The sequence below is a fragment of the Pelophylax lessonae genome (genome assembly GCF_965119305.1).
Source record: "Pelophylax lessonae genome assembly, chromosome: 8".
In the NCBI taxonomy this organism is placed as follows: Eukaryota; Metazoa; Chordata; class Amphibia; order Anura; family Ranidae; genus Pelophylax; species Pelophylax lessonae.
In genome coordinates this window covers 271680905-271708088 of record NC_138775.1, presented here as the reverse complement: position 1 = coordinate 271708088, position 27184 = coordinate 271680905, and the positions used below count along the sequence as shown (strand labels likewise).

Genomic DNA, 27184 nt, shown 5'->3' with positions numbered 1-27184 from the left:
GAGAAGACAGAACTCCTTTGCCAGATCCTGCACTCCTCTGTGCAGCTGCAGAAAGGCTTGTCTTTGCCCCCCCCCCCACACCTCTTCTCAGCAGTCTGCAGCAGAGAGGAGGACAGAACTCTTTCAGCTCTCTGTGCAGCCGCAACACCACCTTGTCTCTGCCCCCCCTGGTCACAGCATGCAGCAGACTCTGGAAGCTGACTCCAGCCCTCCACTGGTTCTCCTCCAGACCCTGCACTTTCTTCTGCCCAGATCTACCTGCATCCTCTTCCTGGCAGCAGCACAAGGTAAGGGGGCGCAGTGTGATGTAAGGAAGGGTGGGTGACTCTTGACTTCTGATGGTGGGGGGTTGACATCTCATGTAAGGGGGCGTGGGTTGCTTTGGACATCTAATCTTACAGATATAACCGGCCCTTTGAGGGCAACCATAATGCTGATGTGGCCCACGATGAAATGGAATTTGACACCCCTGGTATAAGGGATAAAATACGTCTGCTGCTGCCGGAGTGCTGGTGAGGGAGCGGAGCTCGTCCTGGCTCCTGAGACTACTAGAGAAAAGAGAGAAAAGATCCCCGGTGCCGCACATCCACCCCCCATGGGGAAGTGACATCCTCAGCCTGGGCTCCCGCTAGGCCACCCTTCCAACGCGTTTCGCTTCACCTCTGCCTCTTAACCACTTCCGGGCCGCCAGCTGCAGTTATACATCGGTACTTTGACGTTAAATACTGGGGTTATGGCAGCAAATAGCTGCCATAACCCCGGTATTTTTTTAAACTGACGGCGGTCCTCTTTCAGATAAGGGCGGTCCCAGCGGTGTGATCACCCTTACGGTGCGGCAGGAGAGGTCCCCTCCCGCCGCCTCCCGGTTGTTTTCCCCGCTTACGTGACCCGCCGGCAGCGGAGAAAACAATCCGGTCCGCGCTCCTCCAGGCAGCAAGATGGCCCCCACTCGACTCTATGGTCTTGGAAGATCGGAGCGTCGTCAAACGTCGTCTCCTAGCAACGGATTTAAAGAGCCAGTTTTTTTTCATCATGAAAAAAATGACTCTTGTTTTTCTTTTTTAGTGAAGATGTGAGGTGTTTTTGACCCCAGATCTCACAATAAAGAGGTCCTGTCATGCTTATTTCTATTACAAGGGATGTTTACATTCCTTGTAAAAGGAATAAAAATGGTCACAATTTTTATTTTTTTTTTAAAAAACTGTTTAAAAATAATAGATAAAATAAATAGGAAAAAAAAAATCAAAGCGCCCTGTCCCCGTTAGCTCGCGTGCTGAAGCAAACGCATACGCAAGTCCCGCCCACATATGTGAGCTGTGTTCAAACCACGCATGTGAGTTAGAGTGAGAGCATTAATTTGAGCCCTACACCTCCTCTGTAACTCTAAGCTGGTAACCTGTAGAAATCTTTAAAGTGTCGCCTATGGGGATTTTTAAGTACCAATGTTTGTTGCCATTCCACGAGCGTGCGCAATTTTAAAGCATGACATATTGGGTATCTATTTACTCGGCGTAACATTATCTTTCACATTACAGAAAAAAATTGGGCTAACCTGACTGTTTTCTTATTTTTTAATTTTTTAATTCCAAAAAAATTGCGTTTGGAAGACTGCTGCGCAAATATGGTGTGATAAAAAAATATTGCACCAATCTCCATTTTATTCTCTAGGGTCTCTGCTAAAAAAAATGTATAATGTTTGGGGGTTCTAAGTAATTTTCCTTGCAAAAATAAATGATTTTAACTTTTAAACAAAAAGTGTCCGAAATAGGCCCGGTCCTTAAATGGTTAATCATGGGAATCCCATGAAAAGATTTTACCCTATTCCTGACCAGGCCATATTTTGCGATTCGGCACTGCGTTATTTTAACTGACAATTGCGCGATCGTGCGATGCTGTACCCAAATAAAATGTATGTCCTTATTTTGCCCCTAATAGAGCTTTCTTTTGGTGGTATTTGATCACCTGTGCGATTTTTACTTTTTGCGCTATATACAAAAAAAGAGGGACAATTTTGAAAAAATAACAATATTTTTCACATTTTTTATATGAAATTTCCCCCCAAAAAAATGTAAAAATTCAAATTTTTTAACATTTTAGGCCAATTTGTTTTCTGCTACATAAAATCACAAAAAGCGTATTTTGATCGGTTTGCGCAAAAGTTATTGCGTTTATTAACTAAGGGAAAGATTTTTGTCATTTTTGTTGTTTTTTTTATTTAACGAGTAATGGCGGGACTGCGACATTGCGGCGGACAGATCGGACCCTTGACTGACATTTTTGATACTTTTGGGGGTACCAGTGACATTACTACAGCAATCAGTGCTATAAATATGCACTGTTACTGTAAAAATGACACTGGCAGGGAAGGGGTTAACTTTTATTGGTGATCAAGGGGTTAATGTATGCCTGGTGCTTACTGACCTGTGTGGGGGAGGGGACTGAGGGACACAGGGACAGATCGCAGGTTCAGCTATGCTGAATTCTGCAATCTGACCCTGTCTGTCACTTAGGAGATCCGCCCGCTCTGTTTACACAAGCGGGCGGATCTCCACACTCGATCCCCGACGATCGGGGAAGAGCAGCGGTGATCACCACCGCTCCCCCCCTGGCCCGACTCCCGCTGTGACTGAATACAGTGGGAGCGAGCCTCCCACAAGGTGAGGAGTCCAGCGACGTAGGTCTACGTCGCTGGACGGAATCGAGCCGTTTTGCCGCAGTACCAGATCAGTGAGCGGTTGGCAATGGGTTTAAAGCCGGGAGTTGGCTTGTTTACCACTTTAGCCCCGGAAGATTTGGCTGCTCAATGACCAGGCCACTTTTTTCAACTTGGCACTGTGCAACTTTAACTGATAATTGCGCGGTTATGCAATGCTGTACCCAAATGTTCTTTTTTTTTCCCCACAGACAGAGCTTTCTTTTGGTGGTATTTGATCACCTCTGCGCTTTTTATTTTTTGCGATATTAATAAAAAAAGAGCAAAAATGTTGCGAAAAATTGACATTTTCTACTTTGACAGTTAAAAAATATCCAATATATTCAATTTTTGTCATATATTTAGGCCAAAATGTATTTAGCTACATGTCTTTGACCAAAAAATTCTCAATGAGCGTATTTTTAACCGCTTTATGACCGGAAGATTTTACCCCCTTCCTGGCCATATTTTGCGATTCAGCACTGCGTTACTTTAATGGACAATTGCGCGGTCGTGCGACGCTGTACCCAAATTAAATTTAAGTTTTTTTTCCCCCACAAATAGAGCTTTCTTTTGGTGGTATTTGATCACCTGTGCGATTTTTAATTTTTTTTAAAAAGAGCCGCAATTTTGAAAAAAAAAAACAATATTTTTCACATTCTGATGTACTGTATAACATTCCCCCCCAAAAAAATGTAAAAATCATAATTTTTTAACACTTTAGGCCAATTTGTTTTCTGCTACATATTTTTGGTAAAAAAAATTGCAATAAGAGTATTTTGAAAGTTATCGCGTTTACTAACTACAGGAAAGATTTGTAATTTTTATTGTTTTTTTACTGGTAATGGCGGCGATCTGTGATTTTTTGCGGGACTGTGACATTGCGGCAGACAGATCAGACCCCTAACTGACATTTTTTACACTCTTGGGGGGGACCAGTGACATTACTACAGTAATCAGTGCTAAAAATATGCTCTGTTACTGTAATAATAACACTGGCAGGGAAGGGGTTAAAACTGTTGGTGATCAAGGGGTTAAATGTATGCCTCATGCTTACTGACGTGTGTGGGGGGAGGGGGTTCTGTGACACAGACAGAGATCGCAGGTTCAGCTATGCTGAATCCTGTGATCTCTCCCTGTCTGTCACAGAGAAGATCCGTCTGCTTTTGTTTACACAAGCGGGCGGATCTTCTCACACTTTCCCCGGCGATCGGGGAAGAGAGACGGCAATCGCCGCCTCTCCTCATCCGGCCGACTCCCGCTGTGTCTAAACACAACACGCCGCGGAGACCACTAGGAGTCCAGCGACGTAGGTCTATGTCGCTGGACCCAGGGGAGCCGACCTGCCGCAGTAGCAGCACAGTGAGCGGTCCTAAAGTGGTTAAAAGCACTTGTCTGCAGCATGTTAAAAATGCAAAACCCCAGCAAGTGATATTAAAGTCGATGTAAACCCCATTCATGAAATTTGACCTGGGCACATATATCTGTAGTGTTTACTTATCACTCCCCAAAGCCCTAAGTCCCGTGTTTTTCTGCTGCTCTGTTCCTCTGTTATCAACATGATAACTTCTTTTTTTTTTCTTTATTTAGTAAGAGGTTGCAATACAAACAGAGTTAAGGCACATCAGGTAAAAATGAAACAGTAAAATCTGACAACAGCGCCATAAATAGCACTCCACCAAATGTTACAGTAGCAGTAAAATGGGTACAGAAAGGTGGAAGCATTCCCCTCCTGGGAGTGCGAAGTAACAGATATATCACATGTTGCAAAGATTGGCAGATTGAGTAACGAGTAAACAACCTCAATTATAGAAAACGTATAGTTGTCAGGTACCAGGGTAGTACCGACGGACGGACGGGCTCCTGTACAGAGCAGGAGCAGGAAACGACAACTCCAAACCATAGAGTCAGTCAGGGAATGAACAAGTAGTAGGGATAGAAACTACAGAAGACCCCAGTCGTGGGGAAAAAGTGCAGATATGCACAGATGGAAGAGGAAGGGAGCAAGAAACACAGGGTGAAGAGGAAAAAGTAAAAGGTGGAAGGAGGATGGGAGGGAAGGATCAGGAAGGAAGCTGAAGGGGCCGGTGAGACCCGGATCCCCAGGCCCGAACCCCCCCCGCGCCCCCAAGCATAATAACTTCTGACAAGTTCTCCAACACAGGAGATAAAAGCAGCTGGAAGTTTGTGTCAGGGTGGGTGCATAGAGATAGATTAGCAGAGAGCTGGTCTATTCACAGCACAGCTCTGAATGTTTTTTTCTTCCTTTGCCTATGTGGCAGGGGGGAGTGTGCCTTTCCTCCAATCACCTGTCACACAGTGTATGCCAAGACTAAAAACCCAGTGCTGGAACAGGAAGAAAATATTCTAAGACGATGTTCACTTTCTAAACAGTGTAGAAAGCTGAAGCCATCAGATATACAAATAAAACTTATATAGGGAGATTTGTTTCATCCCTGTGTATCATCTGAGGCTGTTCACTTCACTAGGTATATGTGAGAGTTTACACTCACACTTTGGGTGATTGACGCTGGCAGGATTTCAATCATGTGACAGCTTCCCTTGCGTTCTACTGGACTGTCACTTGTTGGGAGGCAGTAGGACACCTGAACTGCAGCAGAGAAAAATGGGGTCTCCTTCCCTGCTAGACAGGACTGTGCTGTGGGGCAGAGCTGTGTAAATCTTAGGACTGGATGGCTAGAAATACAAACTCATTGGCAGGTAAAATAGCTTCCATATTTGCATTTCATCTGTGTATTTAGCTGTCTGCCCTGAGTTCAATTTTAAAGGAGAAGTCCAGCCTAACACTAAAATCGCTACATCCATAGACATCCATGCAGGGCTGCTGTTAGAAATCATGGGGCCCCATACAGCCTACCTGGCAGGGCCCCTCCAAATATATCAAAGCAATATTTCCACTAAAAATACACAAATCATTATTAGGGGACACAAATATAACCGAGAACCTGTGTGAATTAGCCTTTTTTTTTAATTGTTTTTTACATTTTAAAAACTTTTATTTTATTTGTACAATTTATAAAAATTATTTATTACAATGTTTAAAAGTCTGGGGGTGTCAGACTGACAGGGGGGCACACGGGGGGGATCAAAAACAAACAGAACTGGGAGAGGGCCGGGGAGGCAATTACAGGAACGATGCCCTGTGTCTGTGTCTCTCCCTGCAGCAGCTGAAAGCGGGAGGAAGAGAAACAGGCTTTCAGCTGCTGCAGAGAGCCGCACAAAGCATCCTTCAGGAAATGCCCCTTCGCCTGACTGCACCGATTTCCTCTGCTATTTGGGCCCCCCTATGTGCCCAGGCCCCCTACAGGAGGACTGGTGGTCCCCCCTATCAGCAGCCCTGCATCCATGATCTAACACTAACCTATCTAGCCCTGTAAAGAAGAAATCAGTATTATTATTATACAGGATTTATATAGCGCCGACAGTTTGCGCAGCGCTTTACAATATAAGGGAAGACAATACAGTTACAATACAATTCAATACAGGAGGATTTAGAGGGCCCTGCTTGTTAGAGCTTACAATCTAATTTAGCTTTGAACATGCTTTATTGTCAAGTTGTTGCTAAGGGTAACCCGGGGGAATCCGTAACCGGCAGCTCCCAAGGGAGTAGTGCTACACTTATCTTTAATGACGCCGATCTGACCCGATCCCACACTGAGCTGTCATCTGCGGCTTCCCTGTGTAGGTGGGTGAAGAGGACACAGCTGACAACAGAAGCCCCATAGTAAGTCTATGGGTTGACCTCACTTCCCATTCATTTCACAGCCGTTGTCGGCCGTGTCCTCTACCGAGCTTCCGCCGCTGGAGACCAGACTGGAGCGGCTTCAAAAATACGTAAGTATATTGATTTCTTCTTTACAGAGCTAGATAGGTTAGTGTTGGATTGTGGATGTCTATAGATGTAGCGATTTTAGTGTTAGGCTGGACTTCTCTTTTAACCATCCCTACTCTACTCTATCCAATCTGAAAAAAAAGTGTTGGCTTTGCATGCACTTTTATTTCTGGCAGTGTCAGTGGCCTCAGGTGTTTTGCAAACCATTAGTAAACTGTGTGGGCAGAACTCTGTTTGTCTGGTGCCAATGAGTCATTGTCGGCTCATGGCGATCTTCGGATTGCTGGCCCATTACAACCAACTATTGGGTTATTTTTGGGAAGATACAAATCTAGACGTAGATTGGCAAGGCTTTTTTTGTTTGCAGAGGATTCTTCTTCTATCCATATGAATTTTTAACGGAATATGCAATGTTTTTCCTTATTTTTTCTTTATTTGTATATTTAGTTTATGATTTAAATTTTTCCGGCATGGTTTATATTCCCTCGCATGCTTGTTGCATTTTGTTAGCCATAGATAGTATCAGAACTGTGAAGGTATAAGTAATAGTTTTCATTGGCTACCTAAATATATTTTGTAATGTATTCCTATGAGAAAAACTGAGTATAATAGAACAGAACTGAGTAATCTCCAGAAAATAGGACTATAAAATTAAAAGAGAAGTATGTTTTTTTTTTTTTTTTTCAGAATTATACTTACCTAGGTGGCCGATGCTGTAACTGTCCCCTGCCGGCTCTAAGACTGAGAACCGAGTGATCAAACACGGCTGATTCCTCAGTTCTCAGGGCTTCCTGAGCAGAGAGCTGGTGACTGTCAGTCACGGAAAGGGGGGAGAGATTGGCGCAATCGGAATGCACAAGCTGCTGTAGTATTCTAGATATGGGCAAATGCACATGAAAAGGTCCGGTGGAATTGCTAGATCACTTTGATGGCTGCAGGCTTTAAAGGGTGAAGTAACCCTGCCTCCCTTCCCCCCTGCAGTTACTGGATCGCTGGACTGTGGAGGTGGCGGGAGCGGCCAGCTCAGGCTCTCAATGGCTCGCTTTGAGGCTGAGCCGGTTGTCGGTCCAGCCATGTGAGTGGATCCCGACTTCATTGTCATGGTCTTTCCCCAGCCTGGATCGGCTCTGTGACGTCAGCCGACAGCGGGCTTCAGCACTGTCTGCTGAAAACAGGTCACGCTGATTTGTGCGTGTAGAGAAGTCCATTCATTGCAATAGGCTGCCTTATCTGCCAGAAACATGGGAAAATAAGTCCACTACTCTTTTTTTTTTTTTAAATTGCGTTGCACCGAACTGTACGGTGGCATGCCACCATGCGGTTTGGCATGCACGATTGCCATTGTGTAGGGATCCAATTATTATTATTATTATTAATAATATAATTATTATTATTATAGAGTATTTATTTAACACCAACAGTTTACACAGCATTTTACAATATAAAGGGGAACAGTATAATTACAATACAGTTTAAAACAGAAGGAATAGGAGGGCCTTGCTCGTGGAGCTTACAATCTAAAGGGAGAAAGAGGTTGTACAAAAGGTAATAGCTGCAGGCGATGATCTGATGGAGGTGACTCAGGCATAGTTTTTAGGTGGAGGTGGGGTAGACTTCCCTGAATAAGTGAGTTTTCAAGGGTCGCCTAAAGGGCAGACAGGGTAGGAGTTGACCGGACATCCTGGGGCAGGGATTTCCAGAGGATGGGAGAGGCTCCGGAGAACTCCTGGAGGCGAGCATGGGAGGAGGTAACAAAGGAGGTAGAAACTAGGAGGTTTAGGGAGGATTGGAGAGGACGATCGCCGCTGCTCCTCCCCTGGCCCGACTCCCGCTGTGACTGAATACAGCGGGAGAGAGCCTCCGGGAGAAGGGGGAGTGTCTGCCGAAGTAAGGTCTACGTCATCAGACCTACAAGAGCCACTTTGCCGCAGTAGAGCTCTAGTGAGCAGACGGCAAGTGGTTAAATTAGTATCAGTGCCAGTTAGTCTCGGTGTGTTTTTGGTGGGATAAAAAAAGCAAAATATGCACTGTTGTTTCTGGGCTGTGCTACGGGTACAAACAACAACTAACATACACATGTGTGGTATCGCTACAATCATCAGGAGCGGGAGAATTTATTTTGGGTTGTTCTTTGATGGTAAGTTATAGTAGTGGAAGGAAATATACAGCTACATTTTACTATTTTGGGCCAGTTTTTCTTTGATAATATAAAAAAATCAGGACATATCTATTACCATTTACCACCAAATGAAAGCCCAATTTGTCTTGAAAAAAACAAGGCTATTATCCACCTGGATGAACAAAGTAGTTGTGATGATATGTACGATTTTACTAACATAAGTTGCAAAATTGGGTTTAGGCATTTTTACCCTTAGGCCCCTTTTACACGGGCAACTCCGTGGAATGGAATCTGCTTGCTCAGCAGGCGGATGACAGGTCCATCTAGGCTTGCTGTGCAGAGCAGAGACGGACACAGTCCCGCACTCCCCTATGGGGAAATCAGGCAGTCCGTTCTCACCCGATCATATCCGATCCGCCAGATGGATGGAAAATAGGACCACCATGCATCTGGTATTTGGGGACAGGACCGGATAGTGGCGGATGTCCGCTCACATGTCTCCGCTGACACCCGCATTTCCAAAGGGGAGACTGGAGGGTCTGATCGGGTCCGCCTGAAAAACTGACAGGCAGACCTGATTGGACAACCCGTGTGAAAGGGCCCTTAGGCTTGAAGGGATTAAGGGAAAGGTTTGCCACATATAGTCACAGGCATGTTAATGTGTTTCTTTGGAGCTTAAGCATCTATTATACAGAATTTATTTTTCTGTGAACATAACGATGTTCAAATATAAATCAGTATGGTAGCCAAAGGAGTTGAAACATTCCGAGGTTACAGTAGAATGGATCTAGTCAGAGCAAATATTCAAAGGATTTGATTATCTTGTAGCCAGGCAAATCATTGGAACAAACCATCCAGTAGCCAATCAGAGCATTGGAGTATTTATGGGTCTTTAGCCAGTCATAGCATTAGAACATTCAAAGGACTACAGCAACCATGTTAAAGCCTAACTCCAGCTTTGCTATCAGTTTAACCACTTAAGCCTAGGGTGACCACATCTCTAAACTGCCATTCAGGGACCCCGCCCCCTCTAATCCCCCACTCAAAAAAAAAAAAGATGATTTTTTTATACTTTTTTTTTGCCAATTAGTTTAGACAGGAGATTTGCAATGTGCAAATACATCTTTAAGGCCCTACACCCGGACAGGCGTCTCCACCCTATTTCTGGGTCCTCCCTTAAGGTATTGCCTCATCGTCGCCTTCTTCATTACTGCCCCAGCCCCCCACGTCACGTGACTCTCACTCGGCCGCGCACTGCGTGCAGCAAGGGAGGGGAGGAGCCTGCCACACACACTGGACAGACACTATGCGATGCCGAGTAAGGAAGTGACTGACTACTATCTGTCACAGCACAGCAGACACATTCTATTCATTTACACTCCTCTGCTCACTGCTCTCGTATTTGCTCGAATTGTCTTGTACAGCCCGCCCTCTAACATGGTACAGTAACAGCCCAGCCATCCTCCCTCATCCAGCGGACATGGTACAGTCCAGCACATGCACTATGAATGCTCGCGCACTTCCTCTTCCTTTCTGCCGGTTCGGTGGGGGAGCGGAGCGGCAGTGCGGCAGCAGCTGCACGTGTTCTCACGGTCGGCGGACGGCGGCTCACGGGCTCAGATCATTCCGGGACACTGCATTGTCCCGGAATGAGGGTGACCGGGACCCGGGACAGACTCTCCAAATGCGGGACTGTCCCGGGCAACCAGGGCCTATTTTGCGATTCGGCACTGCGTGGATTTAACGGACAATTGCGCGGTCGTGCAACGCTGTACCCAAATGAAATTGACGTCCTTTTTTTCCCCCAAACAGAGCTTTCTTTTGGTGCTATTTGATCACCTGTGCAATTTTAACTTTTTGTGCTATAAACAAAAAAAGAGCGAAAATTTTGAAAAAATAATATTTTTCACATTTTTTATATGAAATTCCCCCCCAAAAAAATGTAAAAATCAAAATTTTTTAACATTTTAGGCCAATTTGTTTTCTGCTACATATTTTTAGTTGAAAAAAAAACGCAATAAGCGTATTTTGATTGGTTTGCGCTAAAGTTATTGCGTTTACTAACTAAGGGAAATATTTATGTCATTTTTATTGTTTTTTTTTTAACCAGTAATGGCGGCGATCTGCAATTTATTTTGCGGGACTGTGACATTGCGGCGGACAGATCGGACCCTTGACTGACATTTTTGACACTCTTGGGGGTACCAGTGACATTACTACAGTAATCAGTGCTATACATATGCACTGTTACTGTAAAAATGACACTGGCAGGGAAGGGGTTAACTTTATTAGAGATGCGATATGCAAACTGATCTGGGGGGTGTGTTTAACTTTGTATTGACACCCCCAGCAATTCGCATATGGCAGTGTGAACTGCCTGTGAGTTGGGTGCGATGCGGGAAACAGTGGATTCGCAGGGCTCCCGCATCGCATATGTGTGAACTGGCACTTAAATGCATTATAGTGATTGTAAAGGATCACCTTGTAAAACAATCTATTCAGTTGAAAATAGAAATGAAAGGCAAAACATTTGTGAATAGATATTTAAAAACATTGTAAATACCGTTTCCCTTTTTTAGAAGTGATTACATTTCCTCTGTCCTCATCTGCATAAGAGCTGGGGAGAGCAGAAACAGCAGGACACTAAGCTTCCCAGAGAATGTATGTGCAGGAGGGGCATGTCAGGACAAGTCTGATCATTGGAGGAGAGTACACTGAATTCCCAGCATAGCTAGAGAACTGACCCTGGTGTGCTCCCCTGCTTAGTGGGGTCAGGTTATAATGGGAAAGCAAAGGGACTGGCAGGAACACCAGGGAGTTCACACAAAGGAAGCAATACAAATAAAACAGGATACTTTTTCATACATAGCAGAAATATGAAGTTGTGGGGTAACAAACACTTTAAAGGGTTCAGGGGAGCAATATCTTTAACATAAAGCCAAGATCCGCAACAATGGGGCATGACCGCAAACTAGCAGGAGGAAAGTTCAAAGCCAATCTTAGAAAGTATTTTTTACTGAAAGAGTAGTCAATGCTTGGAATAGACTTCCAGCAGAGGTAGTGAGTCAGTTAACAGTAATTGGATTCAAACATGCTTGGGACAAACATAAAGTTATACTCAAAATATATATATATATAAAACTGAGGCAGACTTGATGGACCACTTGTTCTTTTTTCTGCGGTCACTCTTCTGTATCTACAGTGTGACGTTCAGTCACGTCAAAATGGATGAAGTATTCATCAGTTATTCATCCGTTTTTCTTCAGTTTTTCATCAGTTTTTTTTTTTTTACATCCACTACCAATGCAAAAACGGATGAAAAACTGACCGTTTGTAAGTTTACATCCGTTTTTCGTCCTAACTGTTTTTTTAACCACTTTAAGACCGAAAGATTTTGCTGCTTAATGACCAGGCCCTATTTTGCGATTCGGCACTGCATTACTTTAACTGACAATTGCGCGGTCGTGCGATGCTGTACCCAAACGAAATTGACGTCCTTTTTTTCCCGCAATTAGAGCTTTCTTTTGGTGGTATTTGATCACCTGTGCCATTTTTATTTTTTGCGCTATAAACAAAAAAAGAGCAACAATTTCGAAAAATAAAAACAATATTTTTCACTTTCTGCTATATACCATTCCCCAAATAAAAATGTAAAAATCAACATTTTAGGCCAATTTGTTTTCTGCTACATATTTTTGGTAAAAAAATTTGCAATAAGAGTATTTTGATTGGTTTGCGCAAACGTTATTGCGTTTACTAACTACAGGAAAGATTTATGTCATTTTTATTGTTTTTTTTTTTTTTTTACTAGTAATGGCGGCGATCTGCGATTTTTTTTTTGCGGAACTGCGATATTTCGGCGGACAGATCGGACCCCTAACTGACATTTTTGACACTTTTGGGGGTACCAGTGACATTACTACAGTAATCAGTGCTAAAAATATGCACTGTTACTGTAATAAAGCGGAGTTCCACCCATAAGTGGAACTTCCGCTTTAGGTATTCTAACCCCCTGACATGCCACATTTGGCATGTAATTTTTTGGGGGGGGGAGCGGGTACCTAGTTTTGACAGGTACCCGCTCCCATTTCCGCTCGGAGCGCCGCGGCGCCCTGAACGGAAGTTCTCCTCTCCCCCTCCCTCCCTGCAATCTTCTGGGACATGTCAGAGGTCCCAGAAGATTGCCGGCCAATCAAGATGTGCAGCGCAACTCGCGCATGCGCAGTGGGTACCCAGCTGTGAAGCCGCAAACTGTCACAGCCGGGTGCCCACAGCAGTGATGCCGGCGCCCCCGAGACCAGAGGGAAGACGATCGAGGCTTCGGGCGGCCGCATCGCTGGACCGTTGGACAGGTGAGTGAAAAGGCTGGAACTCCGTTTAATGACACTGGCAGGGAAGGGGTTAACAGTATTGGTAATCAAGGGGTTAAATGTGACCCTAGGGACGCGATTCTAACTGTATGGGGGTTGGACTTGTGAAGTCATCACAGAGACATGTGATCCTATATAGCAGGATCACATGACATCTGTGATCAATTCAGGGAGAATGACAGACAGCTGTGTTTACATCAGCCGTCTGTCCTTCTCTGTCAGCGGGGAACGATTGCCAGTGTCAAGCGGCGATCGGAGCCACCTGACACCCGCACTGGCTTCCACGCTGACGATCAGGGGCGGGAGCTCGCCTCCGGCGGCGTGCGCTCGCCTCCTAGTGGCCTCCCAGGCAGATGACGCCTTTTAACCACTTTACCACCGGAGGATTTTGCTGTCTTCCGTCCAGGCCACTTTTTGCAATTCGGCGCTGTGCGACTTCAACTGACAATTGCGCGGTCGTGCGACGCCGTACCCAAACGAAATTTACGTCCTTTTTTTCCCACAAACAGAGCTTTCTTTTGGTGGTATTTGATCACCTGTGCAATTTTTACTTTTTGCGCTATAAACAAAAAAAGAGCGTTTATTTTGAAAAAATAACAATATTTTTAACATTTTTTTATATGAAATTCCCCCCAAAAAAGATGTAAAAACCAATTTTTTAAAAAATTTTTGGCCAATTTGTTTTCTGCTACCTATGTTTGGTAAAAAAAATCGCAATAAGCGTATTTTGATTGGTTTGCGCAAAAGTTATTGCGTTTACTAACAAAGGGAAAGATTTCTGTCATTTTTGGTGTTTTTTTTTTAACGCGTAATGGCGGCGATCTGCGATTTTTTTTTGCGGGACTGCGACATTGCGGCGGACAGATCGGACCCTTGACTGACATTTTTGACACTTTTGGGGGTACCAGTGACATTACTGCACTAATCAGTGCTATATATATATGCACTGTTACTGTAAAAAAGACACTGGCAGGGAAGGGGTTAATTTTATTGGAGAGGGAGGGGTTAATGTATGCCTGGTGCTTACTGACGTGTAGGGGGGGAGGTGACTGAGTGAGTCATGGACAGATCGGATGTCCAGCTATGCTGAACAGTCCGATCTGTCACTCCCTGTCACTATGGAGATCCTCCAGACTCGATCCCCGACGATCGGGTAAGAGCAGCGGCGATCACCGCTGCTCCTCCCCTGGCCCGACTCCCGCTGTGAATGAAAACAGCGGGAGCGAGCCTCCGGCGGCGCGCAAGCGCCGCCCAGAAGGGGGAGTGTCTGACGAGGTTAATACTACGTCGTCAGACGATAACGAGCCACTCTGCCGCAGTAGTATTACTGTGAGCAGACGTAAAGTGGTTAACGTGATATTGCCTGGGAGAGCCACACTGCCGACGTAAATGGGCAGTGCAGCGACGGGAAGTGGTTAACGGAAGAAAAATAGAGCTTTGAAAAAAAACGAAAGATGATGACGGATGTGGATCTAAACTGATGTAAATGGTTGATCATCAATTTACATCCGTTTTTCCATAGAGATGCATTGATGTCCGTTTTTCATTTGTCAACAGATGGATGAAAGACAGACAGCATGTGTGAAAGGGGCCTATATCTATATCTAGTACCCATCAATATTGTATAGACAAAGGATGTCTGTAGCATGGTAATAAAACATGGTAAACAAGACCCTCCAAAAAAAAAAAAAAATAGGCCACAGCCTCATTAAATTGCTATCATTTCCTTTTAATCCCCCTATTAGACAGCGTCTGTGAATGAGCGATGGCGAGACATACTGTGGAAATGTCATTAATGAAGACATGTTCGTATGTAATAAATCCTTGGTCGTGCTCCTTACAGGCCCTCTTTTTTTCTTTTCTATCATCATGGCACAGTCTCATAAATCTGAAGATGTGGGTGTACAGTGACATATTAATAGCTCAGCAGGTTACTCACTGAAGCATGCTTCGATTTACCTCGTGATATTCACTGTTCATTTGGAATGCTGGCAGACGCAGTACGGTCTGACAGAGTATAATAAGTAATCTTCATGAATACTCTGTTTATGAGGAGAATTTCTATGAGTTTGGATCCCAGACAAGCCCATGACACCTTTTTCTTCTAAGACAGCACTGGCTACGGAACGCCTACTCCTATACTTCGGTGCATCTAGATAGTGAGAAATGAATAAATTATTTCACTTTATTGAGGTTGAGGTTTTTATTGAGGTTGAAGATTTACATCGATGGAGCTCCATTCTGATTCTTTTAATGCCCTCTTTGGCTACTGGTCGATCGAGTTCCTTAGATGTGGCATTCATTAGCCATCATTGGCCAGTCCTGATGACTGATTACAAGTTAGCTGGAAAGCCAAATTACAGAAAGGTACGAAAAACACAGTTCAATCCAGTTACAAAATAGTTTTACAAAGAAGATATGTAAGTACCTGTTTTGCTTTGTCTCTTTACATTAAAGCAAGGAAGCAGAAACCCCCTGTATTGTATTAACCACTTTACCACCGGAGGATTTTGCTGTCTTACGTCCAAGCCACTTTTTGCGATTCGGCACTGTGCGACTTTAATGGACAATTGCGCGGTCGTGCGACGCTGTACCTAAACTAATTTGACTTCCTTTTTTCCCCACAAACAGAGCTTTCTTTTGGTGGTATTTGATCACCTGTGCGATTTTTACTTTTTGCTCTATAAACAAAAAAAGAGCGTAAATTTTGAAAAAATAACAATATTTTTCACATTTTTTATATGAAATTCCCCCCAAAAAAATGTAAAAATCTACATTTTTTTTAATTTTTGGCCAATTTGTTTTTTACTACCTGTGTTTGGTAAAAAAAAAATCACAATAAGCGTATTTTGATTGGTTTGCGCAAAAGTTATTGCGTTTACTAACTAAGGGAAAGATTTCTGTCATTTTTGGTGTTTTTTTTTTAACGAGTAATGGCGGCGATCTGCGTTTTTTTTTTTTTTTGCGGGACTGCGAAATTACGGCGGACAGATCGGACCCTTGACAGACATTTTTGACACTTTTGGGGGTACCAGTGACAGTAATCAGTGCTATAAATATGCAGTTACTGTAAAAATGACACTGGCAGGGAAGGGGTTAACTTTATTTGCGAGGGAGGGGTTAAGTGTGTCCCTAGGGGCGTGCTTCTAACTGTGATTGGATGTGGCTTGATGTGTAAGAACAGAGATCAACGGTCCTACATATCAGAACCGTATGATCTCCATTCTTACACAGGGAAGAATGACAGGCGGCTTTGTTTACATTAGCCGCCTGCCTTTCTCCCGCTGTAACTGACGATCGCGAGTGCCCGGCAGACATCGGGTCCGCCGGGCACACGCGCGGGGGGGAGCGAGCGGGAGCGCGCCTCCAGGTGCACGTGTTCGCTCCCTAGACCCTCACAGGCTAGCGACGTACTCCTACGTCGCTTTGCCTGTGAGGGGCTGACTGCCGCAGTAAATAGTCGTGCGGCGGTCGGCAAGTGGTTAATGCCCTCTTTGGCTACTGGTTGATCAAGTTCCTTAGATTTGGCATTCATTAGCCATCATTGGCCAATCCTGATGACTGGTTACAAGTTGGTTACTAGAAGGTATAAAAAATACAGTTCAATCCAGTTACAAATTAGTTACAAAATAGTTTTACAAATAAGATATGTAAGTAGCTGTTTTGCTTTGTCTCTTTTAGGTTACTTTACATTAAAGCAAGGAAGCAGAAACCCCTGTATTTTATTAATGTACTTTTACTAAAAAAGAATGCTGTACATCAAAACTTTTTGATAAAGTTTTAAGAAAACAATATAAGACATACAGGGGGGGATTTAATAAAACTGGAGTGTAAAATCTGGTTCAGCTTTGCAGAGAAGCCAATCAGCTTCCAGGTTTTATGTGTCAAAGCCTAAAGGGTAACTCCACTTTTCATAGGGAAAAAAAAATAGAAAATGAAGAAAAAATAATATAGTGTATACAATTGCGGCACAAGTCATATTGTGATTGAATGGTATTAAAAATATCTTTCCTTTTCAATTTGCAGCCACTGTAATTTTCTGAAACTGCAATGCCATCTGGCTACCTGGAGGTGTTCTGTACACAGAATGTGTACAAAACGCCCCCCAGAAACATCATTTCCTGCTTGTGTGATTGGCTCACTGATTTTCACAGAAGTCTACACTAATGCCTTGTTTCCACTGAGTGGTATGGTACGGTTCGGTTCAGTACGGTATGGTACGGTACGGTTCGGAACGGTACACATTGCGTTTCCACTGCCAATAGTACCCTTTCATGTTAGGCATGGTGTAGCAGGAAAGCTTTGATAGACGATTCTCTGTCAACCAATCAAAGTTCTGCAGAGTGTAGCTCCACCCTGTTGGTACGGTACTAATGTGCTTGGTACCCCAACGAAAGGGTACCAAAAAGTGGTACGGTACGGTTCGGAATTAGGGTACCAATTATAGTGGAAACGGCATAAATAGCGTACCATACCGAACCGAACCGTACCAGAAAGCTCAGTGGAAACGAGCCATAAGATATGAGTCAGATTTTAGGCTTCTTCTGCAACAAAAATGTCATTTTGTTATGGAGCCCCCTTTCAGCTTATAATACTGGCCTTTTACTTAGAACATTTTGGTAGCCATTCCCATGTAAGCATATCTCTTTGCCTCTTCCTTTCTACATCAGTTTTTTTAATGAGAAACATTTTCAAACTGTAGATTACACTGTAGTATCATACTTGCCATAGGTCAAATATGTCAAAAAGTCAAGCTATTGTTGACTTTACGTACCCTGGGTGCAGTGTTTGATCAGAACTCCTCTAAAACAATGGGAGCAGCTACAAATGTGTACATAGCCCATTGAATCGTTTACATTTGCCCAATATACAACAATAGTATCTGTTTCCTGGTTGCATTGCAATGTAGAAGACAGCATGTACAAACATTGTTCCAGTGGCATTTGCCTGAGAAATGTTTATACAAGAAGACTGATGTTTAATCCTAAAACAACTAATTTTTATATATTAGTTTAAAAAAAATCACAAAACCTATACTGTAAAATATAGACATAATATAGACATCATCCTCATAGGTGTCAGTGTCTTACCTTGCCCTTCTGTTGGCAGCCATCTTTGACATGTGAAGACTGCTGCCTCTTATAGACTCTAAAAGCATCATCACTTGCCTGCTGCCTGGACGTCGCACAGTGATGATGCTGCACACCTGACTATATCTATCACCTGATGGGTTGCAATCCTTACCCTTGCTTTTGTGCTCCAAGGTGCATCTCTGCTAGCAGTCTTCTGTTCTCCGTGTTCCTCCGTGTATGACTTCGCTTGGCTGACGACTCTCCCGTCTCTCTACCACACGTCAGCAGACGATCCCACATCGGCAGACAAACCGGCATCGGTAGACTATCCGCTTCTGGACTCGACCCCGGCTTGGATGACTACCCGCTTCTGGACTCGACCCCGGCTTGGATGACTACCCGCTTCTGGACTTGACCCCGGCTTGTTTCTGCTCTCACTTCCTCACTCTTGCTGTGCGTTTATTGTTGTTTGCTCCAATAAACTGCTTTATTTTACCTGCATCCCCATGTGGTCTTGTTTCCTGGCACCCTGACAATATGCAAGGGCCATGAATCCTGACGATGCAGGATACTCCTACGCTTCTGATGCTGGTTACCAGGCTCGATCAACAGGACCACCTTTTGGGTCAGTTCGCTCAGGCATTGCAGACGTTGCTTGCATGCACAGCGCACCTTGCTCCTGGTGCTGCTAGGCTGGTGGTTCCTCCTGTTGCACCTGCTCCTGTTGCCGCTCCTGCAGTTGCAGCTGGAGTCGCTGTTACCAGAGGGATGACTGGTTCAGCCCCCCTTCCGCAGCGCTATGAGGGTGAACCGAGTCAGTGTCGTGGCTTCCGAAACAAAGTTGGCATTTATTATGAGATGGTTCCTCAGGTGTTTCCTTCTGATAGGTCCAAGGTGGGCATTCTAATCTTGTTGCTCTCGGACAAGGCCTTGGCATGGGTGAATCCCTTATGGGAGAACGATAATCCTGTGAAACTCGATTACCCAAGTTTTGTTGCCTCCTTTCATAGGGTATTCAGCTACTGTCCATTCAACAGGGTATAAAAACCGTTGCCGAGTATGCCATTGAATTTTATACCCTAGCAGTAGAGGAGAGCTGGAATAATGAGGCTCTGGTGGCTGTCTTCTCTCATGGTCTCTCTGATGCATTGAAGGACGAGATTGCGGCTAAGGATCTCCCTGAAGAGCTTGAGGCTCTCATTTCCTTTTTGATTTTGATTGATTCCAGGCTGGACCATCATTTAAGGAGCACCTGGGGAAGCCTCCTACCAGATTGGCTTCTACGTTTTTTTTTTCCACCCATTCCTCCCTCACCTCCCACGCATCCTGGGGATGGTGCGTCTGGCTGTGAACCCATGCAGCTGGGGTTCACTTGCCTTTCTGAGGCTGAGCAGGCCTTTAGGAGGAGGGAGCGCTGGTGCCTGTATTGTGGTCTTGGTGGGCATTTCCTGAAATCTTGTCTGACCCGTCTAGAAAACACTCGCACCTAAGGTTCTGTCTGGGGCAGATCTTAGGTGGAATTTCCTCGTCCCCGGTTTCCCATAAAGATAGACTGCTAATCACAGTTGTCCTCTCCTGGGCATTGGGTTCATGGTTACCCAGGCGTTGGTAGACTCCGGTGCTGAGGATTATTTTACCTTTGCTACTGTGAATTCCATACCCTTGCAGCCTCATGTTTCTCCACTAGTTATCGAGCCGATTGATGGCAGACCCCTGCAACCGGCACAGGTTTCCCAGGAGACTGTTCCAGTTGTTATGGCAATAGGGGCTGTTCACAGGGAGTCGACCTGTTTCCAGGTTATTTTATCCCTGCACTACTTCGTTGTTTTGGGGTACCCTTGGCTTCAGAAACACAATCCAACCTTTGATTGGCAGTCTGTTGAGATCCTCTCTTGATCTCCACAGTTGTGGCGCTGTTTGTATCCATGGGCCTGTTAAGGTACTTTGTACCTCCTCAGATTTAGTATTGCCTACTGAATATCGTGAGCATAAAGATGAATTTGAAAAGGTGCGTGCTGGTACTCTTCCTCCTCGTCGTCTGTACGATTATGCCATAGACTTGCAACCTGGTGCCATCCTCTTTCGGTTGCGGAGAATAGGGCCATGGAGGAGTACGTTGTGGATGCGCTTGCCGGGGGCACATTCGCAAGGCTGCTTCTCCAACGGGTGCCGTTTTTTTTCCTCGTAAATGTTATAGAGGCCTAAATCGCATCACGGTCAAGAATGCATACCCAATTCCGTTGATTACTGAATTGTTTGACTGCCTCAAGGGAGCAACGGCCTTTACCAAGCTTGACCTAAGGGCCGCGTATAACCTCATAAGGATCAAGGAGGGCGATGAGTGGAAGACCGCATTTAATACCAGAACCAGTCATTACGACTTATGCCCTTTGGCTTGTCTTCCAGGAGTTCATCAATGATGTATTATGGGATATGTTGCAGCAATGCGTGGTAGTCTATTTGGACGACATCTTGATTTACTCGGACTCCATTGAATTACACTACCAGGATGTCAGACAGGTGCTGCAACGGTTACGTGAGAATGGGCTTTACTGTAAGCTTGAGAATTGTGAATTCCAGTTGGCTCAGGTTACCTTCTTGGGCTACATCATTTCTGCTGAAGGGTTCTCCATGGACCCTCAGAAGGTTTTGACTGTTCTACAATGGCCTCGCCCCAGTGGTCTCTGTTCCATTCAGTGTTTCTGTGGGTTTGCCAACTACTATCGAAAATTTAACAGAAACTTTTCCTCTTTAGCCAAACCTATCTCAGATCTAACCAAGAGGGGCAGCAATTCTCACAATTGGACGCCTGCGGCCATCCAAGATTTCAAGGCCCTCAAGTCTGCTTTCGCTTTAGCGCCCATTCTGTCTCATCCCATTTCTGCTTTGCCCTTTGTTCTAGAGGTGGGTGTGTCTGTCTCAGCATCGGACACCTGATGGACCCTTACTTCCTTGTGGGTTCTACTCCAAGAAGCTGTCTCCAGCTGAATGTAATTCTGAGATTGGAGACAGAGAGCTCTTGGCCATTATTCTGGCTCTCAAAGAATGTTTACACTTCCTCAAAGGTTCTGTGGTTCCAGTTCTCATTCTCACCGATCATAAGAATATGACATATCTCTCGGAGACCAAGAGGCTCACACCTCATCAGGCCAGATGGGCCTTATTCGTGTCTTGTTTTAACTATGTGGTCTTCTATTTGCCCAGCTCCAAGAATGTTAAGGCTGATGCCTTGTTTCACTAGTATTCTGAGTTGTCCACCAGTCATACCTTCAGATCATATCCTGCGTGCCATCTGCACCAACTTGGGGAACAGATCTTGGCTGCCCAACCTGATTCTCCCACAGAGAGTCCTGCTGGCAAATGTTTTGCACCTGAGAGGTTGCCCATCAGACTGCCAGTCATCTTGGTAAGAACCAGATGTCCAGGGCTATTTCCCGTCATATCTGGTGGCCATCTCTTTGCACTGATGTTGCTGCATATGTTGCTGCATGTTCGGTCTGTGCCCATAACAAATCTCCTCGGCACTTTCTCTTGGGCCTACTGCTTCTCATTACCAATGGGGATCATCCCTGGTCTCACCTGGCCATGGATTTTGTTGTGGAACTTCCCGCGTCTCGAGGTTACATGGTTATCCTCATGGTTGTGGACCTGTTATCCTGTGTTCCATTTAAGAGGCTGCCTACCACTGAGGAGCTTGCCTCAGTGTTTGCCAGGGAGGTCTTCCGTTTACACAGGTTGCCTAAGGAGATTGTTTCGGACCGTGGGAGGCAGTTTGTCTCTAGGTTCTGGTGCGCCTTTTGCTCCCAGTTGGATAATCAACTCTCCTTCTCCTTGGCCTACCATCTGCAGTCCAATGGTGCCGCTGAGCATTCCAACCAAACTCTGTAGCAATTTCTCGGCTGCTATATTTCTGACTATCATGACAATTGGGTTGATCTGCTTCCCTGGGCAGAGTTTGCCAGGAACTCTGCCATCAACTCGTCTTCATTCTCCATTCATAGCCAATTATGGGTTCCATCCCACTGTGTTTCCTGAGTCATTCTCGCCACAGGACCTCCCGGCTGTGGAGGATCATCTTCGTGTCCTCTGTTCCTCTTGGGTGCAGATTCAAGAATCTTTGTGGGTCACGCACAGCGCAGAAGCTGCAGGCAGACCGGAGACGTTTATCTGCTCCTTCGTACCAGGTCGGGGAGAGGATGTGCTTGTTCACCCGTAATCTCAACCTCAGGGTGCCCACTCCAAAACTGGCACCCATTTTGTTGGGCCTTTTCGCATCCTCCAAAGGTGAACCCAGTGGCCTATGCCCTTGGTCTTCCCCCTGGCATGCGTATCTCCAATATCTTTTACATGTCACTTTTGAAGCCACTGGTTTGCAATCACTATACTTCTTCACTTCCTCGCCCTCATCCCATTTCCATGGGCAATCATGAGTAGAATGAGATTAGCAGCATCTAGGGTTCTCGTCTGTTCCGCGGTGAGGTTCAATACATGGTGCACTGGAACGTTTATGGTCCTGAGTAGTGCTCCTGGGTTCCCTCTGCTGATGTTCATGCTCCCGCTCTTCTCCGCGCTTTCCATGCTCCCTTGCTTCAGAAACCGTTTTTGCCCTGCGGAGGAGGGGCCGTTGAGGGTAGGGTACCGTCAAGGTCTTACCTTGCCCACCTGTTAGCAGCCATCTTGGACATGTGCAGATTTCTGCCTCTTATAGACTGTGATTGCATCATCGCTTGCCTGCTGCCTGGGTGTCGCAGATTAATTATGCTGCACACCTGACTATATCTATCACCTGATGGGTTGCAGTCCTTGCCCTTGCGTTTGTGCTAAAAGGTGTATCTCTGCTAGCAGTCTTCTGTTCTTCGTGTTCCTCTGTGTCTGACCTGGCTTGGCTGAAGACTCTCCTGGCTCTCGACCCCACATCAGCAGATGATCCCACATTGGCAGACGACCTGGCAGCAGTAGACTACACCCTTCTGGACTTGACCTCGGCTTGGATGATTACTTGCTTCTGGACTTGACCCCAGCTTGTTCCTGCTCTCACTTCTTCACTCTTGCTGTGCATTTATTGTTGTTTGCTCAAATAAACTGCTTCATTTTACCTGCATCCCCGTGTGGTCTGGTTTCCTGGCACCCGGACACTAGGCCAGTCAAAACTCTATTTTTTTTCCACACTGCTATAAGTAAAACACCAAACATGCTTACTAGAAAGGAGTACTCAAAGATTACATCACTGTGCTCTTCTCCAGTCACAGGATGGGGGTGGGTCCTGGACCAGGCTGTATTGTTGAGCTGCTGTGTAGTCTGCAGGGAGGTCCAAAAACTGTTTGTGCTGTCTGGTGAAGGTACCTAAATAACCAGGCTTACTGAACAGACCTACAAATTCTTTGGCAGATAAATATATAATCTACAGTATATGTATTTCAACTGTGCATTTACCTGCTTGTCTGGAGTTTTACGTTATGCCACCTATATGCAATGTTCTTTTTTTTAACCGATGTGAACATTTGAAAGTGGTGTTAAGTTGTTTTAATTTTCAGTGTGACCATTTACTGGAAATTGCATTTTGGCTAAGTTGTCAATAGATTGGTACACTCCCCATCAGGTTATGCTGTAAATTCCAAACATATTTTCCAGTTTGCTTGATCCTGATGGTCAGTGCTTGTCTTCTGGCACATACATTTATATTGACTCACACCTACTACAGATTCTTTTGAATTGTGCAAAAATATGAATAACTGTACAGGTGCATTTGTTTTATTGCTTTAATTGGCTAAAGGTAGTCCAATCCTCTGTTGTGGTTAGTCGACTTGGTTCACCCATATGTAGGGTATAACATGAAACCCCTACCTGTAAACCACCCCCCACTTGCCTGAGTCTCTGAGTTTTTTCTACCAGCAGGGTTCTGCTTTATTTTGGATTCAGAGCAGCTGTGTGTAGCTCCACCCACACAGTCACATCCTCCATTCACAGAGCCATTTACAGGATCTGTGAATAGAAAGGCTATAAGTCCCATTTGCCACAGAGGGACTTGTAGATGGAGCATTAACACCAACCTTTTGCACTCTAATGTTTTCTTCCACTAGTCCAATAACCGTAGGTCCCTATGGACCTGGGGTTGGATGAACAGATTGCAGAAACCTGTGGATTTCCCCCGTGATGCACTGATCATTGTTACAATGGTTCTGGCCAGCTCAGTAGATTGGATTATTTCCTAAATCCTAAATAGCAAGAAATTGAGCTGCAAGTTTGAAAATGACTTGCTAAGCTATTGCTAGACCTGCCAGGCTTCACAAGTTTGTTGCACGATTGCAGCAAGTCCGCATTGCATGACTCAAGATCAACTTTCTTTGCAAATATTCTGTAAGTCTGCTGCAAGTTCTGGTTCAGTTATGTTGTGCAATAGTCATCCCACCACAGGTCACTGGGACTTGCAGAGCTCTTGCTGTAGACTCATTACTGCAACTTTGCTCTTGCTAGGCACTTGCCACACAAATTTGCTACAAATTGGAAAAGTGTCAACTAGAACTTGTGCTTTAAATACTCTGCAAGTGTACAACTTGCCAGTGAAAATGTGCAGCAAGGTAACAGACTTACAATTCATTACTGCCACAAAAGTGTGGCAAGTTATCCTTGCTATCTCGGATGTACATACTACAAATGGATACTAACATTTATAGTTAAAAGTGATCCAGGGAATATCCAATTGCCTCTTGGGGGATCAGGAAGGAATTTTTTTCCCCCCGCTGGAGCAAACTGTGGGTATAGGATTGTGTATAATGGATTGTATGATTTTTTCCCCCTTTTATAGACTTAACTAGATGGACTTGTGTCGTATTTCAACCAAACAAATTATGTAACAATGTTTTGCATGCAACAATGCAACAAAAATTGAAGAGATGTACTAAATATGTTTGTTTTTTTTGCCCAGACATACACTTAAGAGCCGATCCACACTAGCGCGACTTGTCAGCCTGACAAGTCGCCCTCCCTCGCGGTCCATTGACCGCTACAGGACCCGTTCTAATAGGAGTGACACAAGTCGCTCCGACTTAGAAAAAGGGTCCTGTACTACTTCGGGGTGACCTCGGAGCGACTTGCATAGACTTCCATTATGTGAAGTCCCTGCAAGTCGCTCCGAAGTCGTGGTGCATGGGAATGCACAATCGCCCCCGAAGTAGTACAGAGTCGTGTTGCCCCAGTGTGAACCGACTCTTAATCATGCTGTGGCCCCCCTGATGCTGTAATTAGACATATGTTGGTTTACCATTGCAAATGTTTAAATAATATGATTACAAATTGGATTAATTCTCCTAGTGTTCCAGCCTTTACTTTGGCTGCAGTGTTTTTCCTTTTTAATGTTCTTGCCCTGAAGGCTGGCAGTCTGAATGGCCACGAGTTGGTAGGTTGGTTGTTTCATAAACACTATTGGCTATAGCTACATCCATTAGCTGATTTTCTAATGCTGTGATTCAGTCCTCATTGTCTTACTGACCATCACCTCTCATTCACTGACTGCGAGAAGATGAATTGCTGCTGGTGTTTGTATTTGTTTCCCGTCTGTCCTGTTCTGCCTGGTAAAATATATTGAAGTAGATGTTATCATTGCCCTGGTATTTGCTCAATAAATCTTCTTCTAAAATTTCAGTTTATCTTTGTTAGAAGAGTTTGATTGCAGTTGTAATGAGCTGGAGAGCCTGCCTCCCACCATTGGGTACCTGCACAATCTCCGTACAATGGCCGTGGATGAGAACTTTCTTACTGAGCTGCCGCGGGAGGTGAGTCAGTGGTTATGGTGGAAGTAATTGGCAGAAGTGGTTACTTAAGCAGCCTTATTTAATAAAAGGTGCATGGAAGTGCTTTTATCGTATTGGTAGGAACTTCAGAATACTGGCAGGCTGCAGTTGGGTATTTCCCTTGACGTGAATGGAGTCTTTAGTGTGAAGGCCCAGGTGGAGCTGTGCAGAGTTTCAAAGAGTTCAGGAAAAAGGCTATGTGGTTCCAGGCAGACCATGCATTGAAGATATCCCAGGGAGTTGCTGCAAAACATGAACTAGAACTAAGAGAAGGAAGCAGTAAGATATAAGGGCGCAAAAACTGCACTTACCTTTCAAAGTCCATCTCCGGACAAGTCTACATTTTTAGCCTAACCTTCAATTAAGCTAAGTTCAAGAGAACCTTTTTTTTTTACTTACCTCGGGCCTGCAGGGTTAAATACTTTCTTGGAAGTTCAAGTGAAATCATCGCTCACCTTTAGGCTGGGTTCACACCTCTGTACGGAGTGGCTCTCCGCAGGGGACCAGTGCGTCCCTGTTCACTGTTTTAGGTCCAAGTTTGGTCTGAATTTTTTGGCTGAATTTAGACCTTAAAACAGACCTGAAGACACACAGGACTCTGATGCAATTAGTTTCGCAGCGGTCCCGGAGCTGTGTGAACCGGCTCCATTGCGAGCCGGTCACAGGCTCCTGAAATGCGAATTAGATGTGGGGAAACCCGCATCCAATTTTCAATAGCGTGAACCCAGCCTTACTTGGCTATATGATCTTTTCTTCCAGCGGCACAGAAAGGAGTGGTCTATAAGACTACATTACATAGGCCTTCCCTGTAGCTCATGCTGGGGTGGGGGGAACCTTGGGGAGACCAGTTATCTATTGAACAGAGGGCCAGCTGGGGTGACCGGTCTCCTCAATGGGAAAAACTGCCACTAGAATAGTTAGGAGGCAGCATTTCCTGATGAATCGTGGTGTAATGGAGTTGGGTGATTTTGAAGAAGCAAAACAATAAACCAGGAAACCTTTTTCAATTTTTGTTTTCCACCCAAAGAACAGCTTTAAGAATAAGCACTTTGTTTCTTGCTCTTTTTCTAGAAAAAGGCATTAATTGGTTAAAAGAGCTACAGAAATAGCATAATGCAATATATATTATTCTCATAATCTCTAGCAAAAGGGGGCTTACTTTGTGTATATTTTTCAGGACTCCAAGGGATGTCCTGGATTATATAGAGCAATAAATGGTGGTTATAGGGCTAAAAACTGGTAGGAGTGGATCAATCTTATATAAAAGTGGAGTTTTCAGTAACTATAT

At 44.7% G+C, this 27184-nt stretch overlaps 1 protein-coding gene across 6 annotated transcripts in view; it reads left to right on the top strand.

The window, feature by feature from the left end:
- LRRC7 (leucine rich repeat containing 7) overlaps positions 1-27184 on the top strand; it is a 597872-nt gene that overhangs the window by 415056 nt on the left and 155632 nt on the right. For 5 of the 6 annotated variants that reach the window (XM_082265612.1, XM_082265611.1, XM_082265609.1 and 2 more), the window contains exon 12: positions 25749-25878. The exons of the other annotated variant lie outside the window; for it this stretch is intronic. In XM_082265612.1, coding sequence (XP_082121738.1) covers positions 25749-25878 — 130 coding nt within the window. The remainder of the gene's footprint in view (positions 1-25748; positions 25879-27184) is intronic. 6 annotated transcript variants of the gene reach the window in all.